Source organism: Erpetoichthys calabaricus, chromosome 18 (genome assembly GCF_900747795.2).
Source record: "Erpetoichthys calabaricus chromosome 18, fErpCal1.3, whole genome shotgun sequence".
Lineage (NCBI taxonomy): Eukaryota > Metazoa > Chordata > Cladistia > Polypteriformes > Polypteridae > Erpetoichthys > Erpetoichthys calabaricus.
This window is the reverse complement of record NC_041411.2, coordinates 21964253-21980548: the sequence shown is the minus strand read 5'-3', so window position 1 is coordinate 21980548 and position 16296 is coordinate 21964253. Positions and strand designations below refer to the sequence as shown.

General features: G+C 36.8%; 1 protein-coding gene across 6 annotated transcripts in view; it reads right to left on the bottom strand.

Annotated features, from left to right (window-relative positions):
- Positions 1 to 2058: 2058 nt before the first annotated feature.
- Positions 2059 to 16296, bottom strand: part of tango2 (transport and golgi organization 2 homolog (Drosophila)) — a 71136-nt gene continuing 56898 nt past the window's right edge. For all 6 annotated transcript variants that reach the window (XM_051921284.1, XM_028825365.2, XM_028825366.2 and 3 more), the window contains 4 exons: positions 13595 to 13662; positions 10829 to 10976; positions 9611 to 9715; positions 2059 to 8266 (listed from right to left, as the gene is read on the bottom strand). In XM_051921284.1, the coding sequence (XP_051777244.1) occupies positions 8146 to 8266; positions 9611 to 9715; positions 10829 to 10976; positions 13595 to 13662 (442 nt within the window). In that variant the 3' untranslated portion in view covers positions 2059 to 8145. The remainder of the gene's footprint in view (positions 8267 to 9610; positions 9716 to 10828; positions 10977 to 13594; positions 13663 to 16296) is intronic.

Here is a 16296-nt window from a genome sequence, read left to right as displayed (position 1 = left end):
ATGATGCTTCAGTGCAGTAGCTATAGACTGGACTTGGTGATTCAATTCCCCCCCTCTGACTCCCTTTATGATTTGGAGCAAGACACTTAACCTGGAGGTTTTTTTTTGACCAGTCCAGGTATAGAATTTGCTTTTTGCCTAATGCTAGGCACTAGCTGCATGTGATCATGAACTGGAACTACAAAATGGATATAGATAGAACTCAACTGTATTAGAAAATAAAAACATAGTCATACTTTGACAGCTATAGTCAAAGTATGGTAGCCCAAAGGAAATCACACATGATAAAAATGGTTATCCTCTTTAATAAAATCCCTGTGTGCGTCCAGGTGTCCGTGTGTGTGTGTCTTCTGGTGAAGTGCACATGCGCGAGGCACGGTGCGATGCGCGATATTACTGTCAGAGAAAGTTACAGGTGTTTTACGGAAATACAAACCAGTATTACTAGGAGAGGAAATTAAAGGTACACAATACAGTGACGCATATTACAGCCACATACAAGCCAGTATTACTGTCAGAGGAGATTAAAGGCATATTACCGACGCGCACGCCTGTATTACCGCCAGAGAAAATTAAAGGTATATTACGGACGTACAAGCCAGCGGACGTACAAGACAGTATTACTGTCACAGAAAATTAAAGACACACAATACACGGCGGCAGCCCACGAAGAACGGTCAGCTCAGCAAGTAAACATCAACAAAGGCTGAAAGAAAGAAGAATACGACCAACAAAAAGAATGAGGTCAAAGTCCCTTGCCATTTAATATAGACTGTTCCTACTAATGTTTATGCACTACTGTTCTAGAGCCCGTTATTGTAACGGGCTTAATGACTAGTATTAAATAAAATACACAAAATGGTGATGAATTCAGAAAGAACACAAAATGACATAGGAAACAACTAAGAAGAATAAATCTGGATGCTTTATTGGGAAAATGGGCATTTCCACAGACTCCCTTCTTTGCCACTGCAGTCCACACCAAATATGGTCAATAAGCCACCATGTTAAATGGTTATGCAAACAAATGTCATTTTTTTGCTACATTTACATATTTACACAAAGATTAAGCTTGCACTTATGCACAAAAACCAAAGCATTTTAACAGCTAAGATCTTTTTATGCTGGTTGTCCTGTAATTCAAGGTTTCTTTCATGGATTAATATCTACAGACAAATTACAAAACAAGGTGGAGCTAAGGTCAAAAACAAGATCTTTTATATAATCAAGAACAGGCAAGAATGTTCTAGGTACAATGAGCATCTGGAGTAACAATATACTATGTATGTATAAAAACCTACAATATATGCGCGTTTTTGTATAATTTATGGATGAATAGTTCTTTTAAATACAGTAATATTTAAATAAGATGCTAATACAACGATCTTCTCTCAGGACTTTTAACATTTCAGTGCAGTCTTATTAATTCATCAAGCCACCCAGCTTTTGGGACTTTTCTCAGAGTTAAACTTGAAATACTGAAGTTAAATGCTGTTCTTCCCTAATGTCCATATGTTTTGTCCTTAAGTGTTGGTTTTCAGGTGTGTGTGTTTTGAGCTAGCAATAAGGCTGTGTAATAAAAGAACCTATTTTCTCAGTATCATATGTTCCTTCAAAATGCAACCATATCCCTTCTGAGGTTTTGATAGTTACTTTTTGACAGAAACATTCCGCTATACACTGGCCTGGGTTCAGGACCAGCTCTCTGAAGGTAGATAGCTTCCAGATCAAAGTGCACTTTTGGGCCTTGAGTGGCCTTTAAAGGGACAGGCTGTCAGGGAAGCTTCTAAGCTCCTAAGTCTTCTTTTTGTCTAGACCAGGAAGACAACACCTGTCCCATGTGGTGTCCCCCTGCTTCCAGCTGTTGACCCAGAAGAGTCACATAGAAGGATTTTCAAGACTGGCCTGGTATATACAGATGCTCTACAAGTAAAGTTGTGGGTTTCCACTGTCCTTGGGAACCTGGTGCACCTTGCCCAATAGGTAGTGCATTCCCAGCTGTGCAGTGCTTTAGATGACATTTAGATGACATTTATATTGCAAGACATTTTTTTAAAAATTTTATTTAAAGAAAATAACATTTCATATAATCAAGTCAAACTTGTACAATGAAGAAAACAATATTGCATACAATCAAGTTGAATCTAACAAATTTAACAAACAGAATTCAACCCCCACCCAAGAGAAATACAGGATAGCCAACAGCATGGGCAAAAATTAAAAAATGGGTAAGGAAGAATGTCCTTTTCCACATTATAAATGCTTATTCTAAAATTTTATTAATTAGATCTTGTCATATTGTTAAAAAGTTTTAAATAGATCCTCTAAGTTAGAGTTAGATTTTTTTCCAATTTCAAATAGTACAGAACATAAGTTACCCACTGACTTATAAAAAGTGGGCTGGGATTCTTCCAGTTAAGCACGTGCTGATAATGTGGTATAAGCATTTACAATCAATATGTCCTTCTCCACTTCAAAACCGTCCAGGATTCCACCAAATATGGCTGTTAATGGGTTAGGAGTGACTCTGACACCAAGGCTGTCTGATAGGCAAGCAAAGATTTTTGTCCACAGTGATGTTAATGTTAATTTGGCACACTCAAAAAACACGTGGTCCAGTGAGGCTGGAGCTAAATTGCAACGTTCACATGTTGAATCTTGCATCTGATACATTTTGGGCAATTTTAAACAACATGAATGCATTCAATAAAAGATTTTAAGTTGAATGATTGAATGCTTTGTGCATATGGAGCTGGAGCGTATTCTATTCATGGCTGCCTTCCACTCTTTTTCTGAGATATTAAGTGAAAGATTCTTTCCCCAGCAGACCCTAGAATCTTTGAAAGGAAGAAACTTTAATATGTTTTTATATATTATTGCAGTGATGTCTGAGTCTTCAAGACTGATTAGTATTGTTTTTGGAATAGAACTGGATGGGAGTTGAGGAAAAAGGTTCCTTTTAGCAAAGTTTCTGATTTGAAAATAATGGAAAAATTGTGTTGATGGGAAATTAAATTTGAAGTGTAATTGTTCATAAGACCTAAAAACATCATCTATATAGAAATCTCTTTAGATAGATAGATAGATAGATAGATAGATAGATAGATAGATAGATAGATAGATAATCCCAAGGGGAAATTCACATACTCCAGCAGCAGCATACTGATAAAAAACAATATTAAAGTGATAAAAATGCAGGTATAACAGACAATAACTTTGTAAACTTTGTGATTTAATCCCAGACATTAAATACTTTGTAGGTTTGAGAGGGTTGAAAAAGGAGATTATAATGTAGAGGTGCAACAGATAAAAGCTTCTCTGCATTGAAGTGCATTTTGTGTTTTTAAATATGTGTTGTTCAATGTTTCTTTACTAAGAAGGATGTTATACTAAAGTAAATGGGCCAGCGCAGTTTCTTTGTGAATAGCACAGATTGGGCCTGATCACTGCCTATGTAAAGATGCATGGCTATAAAGGGTCTTCTCTGGGTACTTCAGTTTCCCTTACACATCCTAAACAAATGTATGTTAGTTTATAGAGAAATCTAAAATGGCTGCATTTACTAAGCATTGGTGTGTGCATGAGTATGCCCTGTGGTGGACTGATATGCCAATCAGGGCTGTTTCTTGCCTTGTGTGTGATGCTGCTGGAATAAGTTTTGGCCACCCACACCCCTAAGTTGGATTAAACAGGTTTGAAAATACATGGATGGTCATCCATCACTTGGTGACACGGCTTCTGTAGTAAGCACTTCAGCTTAGCAGATGGCGCAAATCAATATTCTTTTTCCATTGGTAATCCCAGTAGTCACTAGTTAAGCAAAGCAGATGTTATGCAGTTCTGAATAAAGGCAAAAGAAAGCATAAAGGAAAAACTAGATGAGGTAAAAAATAAATAAATAAATAAAACTTCCAGAATCTAGTTGCTACACAGAACAGCATACAGAATAATAATATAATTTTCTTCATTATTTCCTTGTATATCAGACTTTGCTAAGCATAGTGCATTCAAAAGTTAGAGACAACATCCTATAAAATAGTTACTGTACCTCCATACCACCCATAGCATTTAGAAGAGGGAGAAACAAGGGAGACTTGCCTTAAGTGTTAATGCTTTGCCTTATCCAATACTTTTTTGCTGGTGTGTTGATCTTCTTACTTAATGGTGAATGACACCATCCTAGAGCACACAGCTACTGTATGATCACTTCCCTGCACAGTCCCTTCCACAAATGTGACCCAAGAAATTCCTGGGTTAACCATCCTAAGAATTTATTAGGATTAGTTTATTCTTACACACCAGTAAAACCTGCACATGCACACACGTGCACCTCTAATCTCACTAAAAGAGTCACAAAAGATTTGTAACTTTCAGATGCCTTTTTTGTTATGATTTTTTGTCTTAAAAAAGCAGAAGCAATGGTTGAGTGTTTCGTTTCTTCTGTTTATTTTTAACATTTTTTTATAATGTACATTTGAGACAGAACCAACACAATTGATTGAAAATTGAAAAGAGCACAATGAAATTTGAAGCGGTAAGCACACAGAGATGAATGTTGCTGTTACACAAAGAAGCAGCAACATGATATATGCAGAATACCATGCACCCTGATCTGCCCCCCGTTTCATTTCTAATGAGACATATGCAGTGCATTACACATCCTGTCACCCCATGACACTCCTTTGATGGTGGAAGGTAGCAGCCATGATGGTGGCTGTGTCTTGTGGTAAGTTAGCTTAATAGTTCTTGGCTTGATTAGAATGGAGAGCAGCTCCCATATTTAAATTTCTTTTCCAATATTATTTTCCAATAATAAAAAAGCTAACCCAGTGGATTTGATGATTGCTTTATTTAGATTTTAACTGAAGATGCCACTATGATTTGTGTGCTTTACTCTTCAATTTTGCCAACCCATGAATTTTCTGGAAATTAAACTGCATCTGAGCCTAGGAAAAAAACTAGTGAACTGGCAAGGGATTCTTGACCTAACTTTGTTTATATATACTGCATACTCAACCCAGGTATTTACTTGTCAGTTCCTGGGACAGCCTGCATGTGTAAAAGAGATTAGTAATTGCCTTTCATTGTGTAATTGCTTAATACATGGGTTGTGTATGCGTTCTATTTTTAACATCTTTAAAAGTAAACACTGCATTATCACAAAAACCTCAGTAAATCTCAGTTTAATACTTCCTGGTAATGCAAGCAAGCCAGAAATGTGAACGCAGAGCATCCTCCAGTATCCATATTTTTCAATTAAAGAAATGGAGTAAATGCACTTTAAATAAGACCCTCATTTTTGGACCCTGACAAGCTAAAAAATATATTTGCAATTGAATATCACTGTTGTTAGAGTTATAAAACAACAGAATTATACCCTGTGTTTAGGTGATATTTTGTCCATATCTGTAGTCTGCTACATTGCACTATATACAAAGATGATAACTAGAAAAATATGGTTGTATATCAGCATGTTAATGTTTGATGACCAAATAGATGACTGCAACAAAATTCAGCATAATGGCAAACTGCTTTATTGTAACTAGTAATAGCACCAAAGCAGCCCATTTATTTATCCATTTCCAGACCCAATTTCCCCAATTTTTAGGGAATATGGAAATATTTCTGGCAGTGCTAGAAGCAAAATAGGAGGCAACTCTGGATAAGATGCTAATACATGACAAGGAACCAATCACTAACACTTCTCACACTGGACCTAATACACTTATCTTTGGGATAATACATAACCAGATTAACATTTCAACTTTAGCCTTCAGACCCACTGTGCCAATTTTTGTGCAGAGAAAACATGTTTTCCCTATTGTCGTAGGTGGCTGTGGGGGCGACCCAGCTGGGACACCCCGGTGGACCGGAAGAGGGCTTATGCCCGCCTCAGACCACATGGGGGCGACCACCCTGGTTGCTATGGGGACCATCGATGCTTGGGAGCCCTGGACCTCAGCACTTCCGCCATACCCGGAAGTGCTGGGGGGAAGAGAAGCAAGGACACCCGGAGTGCTTCCAGGTACGCAGCCGGCACTTCCGCCACACTGGGGAGTGCCAGTGGAAGATTGCTGGGAAGCACCTGGAGCACATCCGGGTGCATATAAAAGGGGCCGCCTCCCTTCATAGAGAGATTTGAATCGGGAGGAAGACGGATGAGGTCTGGGAGGAGACGAGGAGGCGGCCTGAAGAGAAGTGAAGGCATTGTGTGTGTTGGTCAGGACTTTGGGGACTTTTGGGGACTGTGGCACTTTTGTAAATAATGGAGCACTTTATTAAACATGTGTGGGGTGAATACGTGTCTGCCTGTCTGTGTCCGGGTCCAGTTCCACACTATATACTGACAGATACTCCTTCACTTAAGTTATTGGACCACCAATGTGAGCATACAGCGTCGAATACTCGGTTTGTTGTAAACAAATGGGAGAGCAGATACATTTATAAAATTTGATATATTGCTGGTACAAAAACGGCAAGAGAAATGATGGAGTGTCTTTATTATACTTCAGTGCCTTTACTTATTGATAAAGATTATCAATATTTATAATGGAAGCTTATATATTTACTTTGTAGTCTTGTATCACTCTGAAAAGTGTAAACTAATGCAGTACAGTTTTAACAAGCTGAAATTAGACCAACAATAAACAATTCATGTATAATTTTAGAGCAAAGATACTTTTCAGTAAAACAAAATTGTACATTGTGCATGCATATTCTTGCACCCCACTAAAAAAGGTACTGTATTTTGTAAATAATTTAGTCTTATTACTTCAGTGATACTTGAGACCCAGGGAAGCTTCAGACTTGTCCTCCTGTTGAATTGAGGTGACGTAATACCATAACACAGTATACAGCATCATTCAAGATCTTTAGTAACAAGAAGGATGCTAAAGTGAACTCCTAAAAGTATCATGAGTTTAGTTGAAACTGTGCACACTGATTTCACATAGTGAAGCTTTTAACTGCTGTTAGCATCTCAAATTAGGTTTGAGTGTGCACACAGATTTGAAATCATTTGTTTCTGTGTAAAAAGCTTGGTCCCAACCGTGTGTTATTCTCTGCAGTTTGCTGGTGCATATGCTGAAAATCTCCTTTCATTCTGCCTATACAGATGAAGAAGACCAATTTACATTAAATCAATTAGCTTATGTTATACTTCACATAATGAATGCTACTAAATTATACTGTGCAATTAAATAATGTGCATTCTTCAATTAACCTTGTCTGCTTTGCAGCAAGCCAGAAGAATAAAATATAAAGCTACGTAAGATCTGAACTTATTAATATTGACTTAAGTAAATAACAGGACTTGTTTAGACTTTTATCAGCATTTGGTCTCTAGCTGACTGACAGCTACTCACAGTATGTGGTGTGATTTTGTTCCCACTTAAGAGAATACATATATAGTAATAAATAAAAAACCATTTATACCTCACCTTAATTTCCCCTTAGCACAGGGGAATTCAGGAGAAAAGGGAAGGAGGCTACTTAGGAAAAAAAAGTTGATGTGGTTGAAAACTGCAGCAAGTAATATGCTTTTTAAAAAGTAAGAGTGTTTGTTTTTGTGAAGCAGAGCAAAACAATGGTAGCTTGATTATAATTCCTATACCTTCAACACAAAGTATAAATAATGTTATTTTAAAATTTTAGAAGGTAACAGAAACATAATATATGAGGCAGTTTTAATATTAATCATATTTGCACTGCTGAATGTCATGATTCTGCTCAAACTGCTGCCTTTAAAGAATAAGTTATGGGAAGTAGAGACTACAATAATAAATAAACTAACTCATTTCCATATTTACTCTCATTATATTAAAATATAATAAAAATATTTCTGCAGCACAAACCTGCAATGAAATGATAAAAAAAAATCCAGACACTATGTGGAGTCTCAGTGGTTCTACATAAAGTATGTTGATTAAAGGAACTTCAGGAGTCAAACTGCAAGCACGTCTCATTTTTCAAAATGGCACTAGAAGGGCACTATTTTCATCTGATTTATAACAGAAAAAGTTAGTTAGGGCAAGGAATCAGTGAGGTGTATTACGGTAACAAAGAGTCACATACATTTTCTCCACTTCAACGGATCATTAAAAGGCACTAAACATAATTCCACAGTTGGCAGAGCAAAAATGTCTGTTACTCGTGAAGCGTAAATGTAAATGTGCTAGTTTTCCACTGATTGATGTCAGATTCGAGCATTGTACGTTCAGTAAAACTGACTTGTCCTGTTGCATCAATGAGGATGATAGTGTTAGTCCTGAAAGAAAGAAAAAAATAAATGTTAACACATATGAGAATATTGTATCTAATAAAATGTAAACATTTATTAGATGAAGGGTCCCATATTTTAATGCTCGAGAGACATAGTCTTCTCTGGGATTTCTTTTTCCTCAACTTCTAGTTATTTAATTATTATACATTTAATGATGTGGTGAAACAGGCACGTTCACCAAATGAGCAAATTTGTTTTAAATATAGGGTGATATCTCAGTGTCTGTGATGGTGTTTTAATACATAGTCAAACAAGATTTTTCATTTAGAATATAAAAAAACATTTACACTCTTTCTTTCATATAGAGTTAAAGGGTGCTTTGTCATATAAGGGGTGAGCATAAAACATGCAATGATGAGGTAAAGATTCAGAATGATATTTAATTGCATACTGGTTAGCTGTGTTCAATTCACTTGGTCAAGGTGGAAAATAGCGAATTAAGAGCTTCATATGTAATTTGGTGCTGCACACCTATGCCTAGTTTGTACTGCTGTAGGTGCACAGAAAGACCAGGATTAAGTTCAGCTCATACTTGATTATAGAAGAGCATAAAGTCTTTAGTATGGACACTCAGCTATTACGGTGTCTCAGTACTTCGCAAGAGTTGACTTCCATTGCTTGATTTTATTAAGCACATCAGGCAAACCTATCTTTCATGTACTAAGGATCTGTAGGTCTTACAATTAACTTGACAGCTCAGATGGTTACCTGGTTTCCAACCCTTTAAAGTGGGCAGACTCTCCAGGGGTCTTTTTTGAAGGCTGACACATGTAGTAACAAATCATATTATTGCACAGAAGTGATTACTAAACAGCAACACTGAACATAATAGTTGAAGGGAACATCAATCATGGTTTAACTGGCAGGTAAAAAAGCAGTGCCCAAAACCTGCTCAGAGAAAGCACATGTGAGGATGAGGATGAAACTAAAGTTAAGCCTTCAATGGTACAAGAAGCAAGTCGAAAGAAGAAATGCTATGCCTAAACGCACATTCCACCCTTCTGCCAGGCTTATTCAGGAGAGCAAGGAGTATAAACACATGCACTCAGAAGTGGTGGAAGTGGTAGCATTACAATAAATTCAACTAAAAAAAAAGTTAAAACCCATTGAGCAAATATAGACTACTGTAGTGTCCTTCTTGTCATGGGACTTGCCCTTTAGTAGGTCTATTAGAATCTTAAGCACCATTGCAACTATGTCACTCTAGTCCAAATCTCCCATTCCCAAAATGAGTTAACATGAAACTGTTACTCTGCTAGAGGTATTAGTGAATTAGAAGTTTATCTTGATGTAGAGTACAAAGAGAATGTTAGCCACTTAGTGTTCTACCTTGTGCCGTATCCTGGTGATCGCACACACACTGCTGCATACTTGTTAACAATGGCATGGATAAAATCTTTCCCTTGTTCTTCTATTGCTGGGTCTGGTAACTGTCTTCAATTAACAGAAAAAAGTAACAAGTGCATCAAAGTTTAGGTTTAAAAAAATACCAAGCTCTGCAATTTTTTTCCTAAAATTAAAAAGCATTTTACTTTAGACTAGTGCTTATAAATTAATAAACACATGTTCAAAAATAGATAGAATCAACATACTCTCCCTTTTTAAGACAATAGATTTTTTCTAATGCCCTCAATGAAAACGTTTGCTGCTAGGGCTAAAATGTCTAATGAAAATCCATTACATAATTACAATATATCATATGTTGCATAAAGATAAACATTTTGAAATAACAGGAAGAATAATTAATTGCAACATTTAAGTGAATTTTTGGTGTTCTGGATTCTGGAATATAAAGTTGGTTATTTTTGAAAAAGTGCTTCCTTTAGTTCAAGATAAGCTCTGGCTGCCTCTAACCCTTACGCAACATGAGCAAGTAACAGACAATGAACAGATAAACAGCTGCTTATATTTCAAGGCAAAAGGCATTTTGGCAATATCTCCAGAATAATTATTTAATTTAATAAAGTGTTGTTTTTATGATTCTGTCTCTCTATCCTTACAGCATTTCAAAGTTGACAGCGGAGTCATATGGAACATACAGTAACTAATACATGGTAATGGCCATGAAAATGAAACACAGCAACATCAGGATAACAAGTAAGAGCCAAGTTTTTTAAATGGTTATTGAAACCTTTAATTGATGCACAGCTGAGCTGCTGTTCATGAGTGAGGGAAGTAACTTGCACTACATCTGCTGCCCTAAAATAGAACAAAGATTATGACATTTGAGCAGTGAAGATGCAGATGTGCAACCCAGACTAGCAAGAAAAAGAAATTAACCAATTTACTTTGTGCCAGCAAGCAAATATTGCGAAATAAATCATTTTCCTCCAGTACACAAGATAACAAAACATATTTTATGCACAGTCTTCCAAGTAAAGGAAAAAAAAAACAGCTTTCTACAGAGATCATTACAAATCCAATTTCCCACATGGCTGCTGTCAGCTTGAATGCAGGCTATGATCGACAAGACTTTATAGTGCACATTAGCGTCTCCTGTCGATCTTAATCATTTGCTACCAACGGCACTCTATGGTGCAGACTTACGGCTCCTGATTGTTCAAGACGTTCAGCAGCTGCTGTACCAGGCTCTCAGAAGGCAGGTTTTGATTCACCACAGCAGTGAAGAGCTGCTTGCCATGTTGAAGTTTTTTCCAAGGAGTTTCAAGTAGAGAATTGCTAAGACCGTAAATACCTATAAAATCACAAATGACAATATAGATTGCGTTAAATGTACAATTTGTTCTTGTACAAAAGATAAAGGGATGTGGCAAAGCACTAGTACAATGGATTCCAAATAGGCTTTCAAATATATGACCAACTGACTGAATATCTGGAGCTTGTTCATCTTTTTCTCATATCTGCAGCTTTTTTTACTGTACTACAACAACAACACAATCTTACGTAGGACAAAAACATGGTTTTGCCTTGTTTTTCTTTAGCAGGACACATGAGACCTAAACCTTTGATTAAAACCTAACATTACTTCAGGCAAAGTGAAATTCCTCAGTTAAGTGAAGGATATGTATCTTTGTGGAACTCCTGGTAGCATCTGAATCATCTGACAAGGTAGTATCAATTACAAATGAATGGCACTCTTGCAAAGCACATTTCTAACATTATCATGTCAGTTAGGGCAGTGACTATAACTTAGCTTTTCCAACTTCGATAGACAAACCTGCACAAGTTTCCAGACGAAAGATTGGGATTATATGTACCTAAGGAGCCAAACATTCTTTCATAATCATGAGTCAGCACTAGCTCTCTGCACCACCTCAGTCTGGGATCAGCTTCTGTTCTTCTTAACAGATTTCCTACTGCCTAAGTTGCCTAACAAAGGGTTGAAGACCCCTCAAGTTGAATAGGAATTTAATGCCAGCTCTCAGCAGCAGTATGCTGCCTGGAACAGAATTGCGTGTGACTGCCACATACATTCCAGCCTCACTAAAGAACAGCTATGTGCACAACTAGGAAAGACCAGACATAAAGCAAAATTTAGATCTCAATGAAGAAATACCCTTATCTGATCACCAAGTCTCTGCAGACACATACATACGATCATGGTGTAAAAACTCAGTATCTGCACTACAGTACAAAGTGTGATCAAACCTGAGCAAAGAGAGAAGCACTAGCACAAAGAAACATAAAGTGTAGTTTTTCTCCACATGTGTCAATGAAAATTTACATGCGGGTCTTGAAGGCTTCAGGAAAATCATGTCCTCTATCCCTTGAGACAACAGGACCTGCACAAAAGACTAAGTAACACTGCTTTTGTGCTTTTGGTTTGGACTCTAATACTACTTGTAACCTTGTATCTAGAGTAAAGCCAACAAATGCATTAGCATTTGTATAGTATATCTGGTGGATGATATTACTTAAGGTGAAAGTCATAATATGAGTGTTGGGTAAATGTTTATATTTTATATGTCTCTCTTCTACATTTAATAGAAAAGCCATGTCAACATGGTTAGGTTATTTCAAATTGGCAGAACAACCAAATTGTCCTAGAACTAATTTGAAACAAGACATCTGCATGTTTTATAATTCTCCGCTACAGATTTTTTTAACAGCAATATTAATTAGACATAATGCACAGCCATTTATCCATATTAACACTTCTTACACTTTTCAAAATTCAACAAAACTAGAAAGGCTAATTGCATCACAAATTGATGCTATTTGTGCCTTGTAAACAATGCATGTCAAATAAGCAATGGGAAATTTTTGTTTTCTAATGTAAAGACCACAGTTGCATGGGAGGAGGCTCAGATCATGGATATTTCTTAGGGTGAACAATAGGGCTCTCACAAAGTGTGTGCCTCAAAAACGAGGAAAAGCTGAACAAATTCCTAAAGAGTTTCACTTCAAGTCCGAAGTTATAATCCAGATGAAAGATGAAGGCAAAAACTGTGGTTGTCTCTGCCTTAATTTCATTTTAGGTTTTATTTCAGCAAACTAACTGTAGCTGAATGCCAATTTTATGCCATTTTTATCAGATTAAATTTCACTTTGCCATTCAGGGCTTTCCCTTTAATATTTAAATATCTGAAGTTGGCAAGGATCCATTAGAAACATAAAATTGAAGACAGGCATCAGCTTATTACACAAAATGAGTCCACGCTATTAGCAAATTAATCCTCCAAAGTTTAGCACTTTCTTATGACATGATATTCTGCCACATGAGATCAGCATTATTTTGTCACTACTACTAGAGTTTCACATTCTAACAGAAAACTGTAACTGCAGACTACATGTTAATATATTTTGCTTGCTCAAACATTTAAAAATAATAGAATATCACATATTCACCGGATGGTGGCACAGTGCTTAGCACTGCTCCTCCAGGAGAGTTATTATCTGAATACTAGTCCCGAGTCACTCTCTGATCACCCTCGGTTTAGGCACTCCCAAATACATGAACTGATGCTATGAGTTTGGGGTTATGTGTGTGACCAAGGCTTGGAATAGACAGTCACCATCTCCAGGACTGGTTCCTGTCTTGTGTCAAGTGCTCCTAGGATCACAATTCTGCAACTGAATGATGTGGATTAGAAAAATGGATTAGTTGATAAATTTTCTCTGTATTCTAAAACTGATCAAATGTAATCACCGTAGACCAGTGTGGACCTGAAATATTTCTTCAAGACAGATATTTTATGGAGCAGTTGGTACTGCTAATACTAAACTTTTTTCATAAATCTCCTACTAAGTTGTAAGGAAAGCTATTACTTTCTTCATGTCAACAGGGAAATTTAGTAATTGATTCTTAACTGGCTTATTATTCATCTGGAATTACTCTATAATTTCACAAACCTGGTTTCAAGAAAGTGGGCACTTCAGCTCCCCGGTTTCCATAATAACACATGGTATCTTCTTTTGTTCTGCACAAGGACATGAAAAGATTGGAGTCACACTTTCAATTGTTTGGCATGTCAAGGCATAAAGTAATTCAGAATGTGTTCTGATTTGTTTTTAACATTCTAGTGGCTTTTAGAGTTAGCACATTCAGTAAATGTCATGTTAATTCCCACTGCTGTTATGACATATTTTTTTTCCTTCATCTTCAGGTGTAGATGTAATGCCTACCAAGTAAGCATTTTCAGAAGCAGAGAACACCACTTTGACAACTCTCTATAATTTGCCACTCACATGAGTTTTAATAATAGCTCCTGTAACTCAGATGTATTGTAGATGTTTCTGGAAAGCTTCACGGTAGAAAGCTGATTTCAACAATATGAACTCAAGGGTCAAGCTCAAGTACAACTAAAGGTTAATGGTCTATGGGAGTAAATAAAGAAACAAATGAGACAGTGTATAATATAAATATATAGTCTAAGCAGCCATCTGCAGGACACTACAAAAGATTATTAGTGATCTGATCTCTCCAAACTGTATTCACATCAAACCAGAGGTTTTGCATTAATCAGGTGAATATGTCAAGCAGTGTTTCATCAGTACAACAAATTCATTGTAAACTTGAGATTCTTCACAGCCTTAAATTTCACTTACAAATTCAGAAATGTTACATTCTCTAACACAATCATAGTTATTATTGCCCTCACTAGTAGCATGCCATTTTGGTGACATGTACCTCAAGTGATTATACTTGAAACATAAGGCTGGTTTCCTTAAGTAGCTTAGCAAACTTTTAATTAATAATATTGTATATTAAAAAAAACTAATAAATAAACTAAACAGATCAAGTCCGACCGCATAACTAAAGATAAGGCTGAATGAAAGTGGTATGTTGCATGCTGGTCCTTAGAGGGCTGTTGCAGATTTTATGACAAACACATATGGATAATAAAGCAGTAAGTCTCACTGACCTCTTTAGTATTGTGGAATGGGTCAACTTTCCAGGCTAAAGTAACATGAATATAACTTACCTGGCTATTGTAGTCCTGGAAGCAGAACAAGAAGACATGGAAATATGAGCAGGCCTATAGATGTGGTAAAACACCAGAACTCCCAGCAGCCTCCCCCAATTACTGCTGTGGCCAGTGACCATTCATTGTCTGATTAAGAGTATCAGTTCAAACAGAAATTAATCTATTAATGAAATATTAAAAACCACTGTGTCTTGTACTTCATTAAGGCAATGGTGACTTCAGATTCTCCAACAGACTGAGCATATGGAGCTTACTTTTTTAGTAATGAAGTTATGGTGTTGTGGCTATTTATGCTAAGCTGTAATTCTGTTCCCCTTATGTAAAAAAAAAGATAAAGTGAGATCCTTTTCACTTACTTAGGAAGTTTTCAACAAGTATTGTGAATGTATTTTATACTGTAGCTTAAAAAGAGATCAGTGTTGCACTGGTTGAATTATATAACAATATGAACAAATACTAAACTAATTCAGCAACTCATTATTTAATGTTGCCAGGACTCATAAACACTGTTATCAGCACGGTTCCTAGCTCACCAGGCCAGATAACAGTCTGGACCATTACTACAATAGCATTAAAGATGCTTAATGCATTAATTCCTAGTTTACATTTCAACCAATCAGCCTGCAACTTCTTTCCACTGCCAAACAGAAAATGAAAAATGAGATGTCAGGGATGAGAAGAATATAGTGATCTCAGTAATGAGATCAATCATTATAGGACTACTTTGGCTGAAAGACTCATAGGCTGAACAAATACACAACAAAACACACAGGTTTCACAAACATGTGTGGACAACTGTGTACCTCTGAAAATAATTTGTTCACCCATGCATCTTTTACATTTGGGAATACAGAGCTTTACGAGAAAGCAGGTATTATATTAAGAAAATCATTAAGGCTGCAAAAAGATAAAGCTAGTATTTCCAATTCACCAGGGGCCTCATGTATAAATGGTGCGTATGCACAAAAATGTTGCATATGCCGTTTCCATGCTCACATCGCGATGTATAAAACTAAACTTGGTCTAAGCGGCAATTGCTTATGCATGTTTCTGCTTGGTTTTGCAAACTGGTGTCACCCAGCATCAAAGCAGTGCTACCTTTCCTGTGTGGTTTCCCTTTCTTTATTTGATTCACGTCCATGACACAGGCATTATCAAATACACTGAAATTAACCACGTATCATTTAGAAATTTAAGGCCCCTGATTGTTATCAACCAGTAACAATATAATGGTGCAAGGAATGGCCAAGCTATTCCAAATACCACAACTGCTTTAGCGTTTTTACTCTCAGTGCACCACCCAGGGTATTTTAACCCATTGTATCTAAGTGTGGAATCACAGCTCTACAGCAGCTGATCGGAAAACTCTATGGCAGTTTGTGTCAACACCAAAGAGGATTATCGGGATACAGCTTCCAGCCCTGGAGATCATTTAAAGCACACACTGCCTCAGGAAAGCCACTAGCATCTTCATGGAGAACACTTCAGAGCCTTTCCTGCATGGACCTTGAGGCTCTGTAACAGTTTCATCCCAAGAGCTATAAACACACTCAATCAGTCCACCAAGTGCTCCTGGTAGAACTGTTTGCACTTATAATTACAATTACCTCACTGTAAACGTGCGCA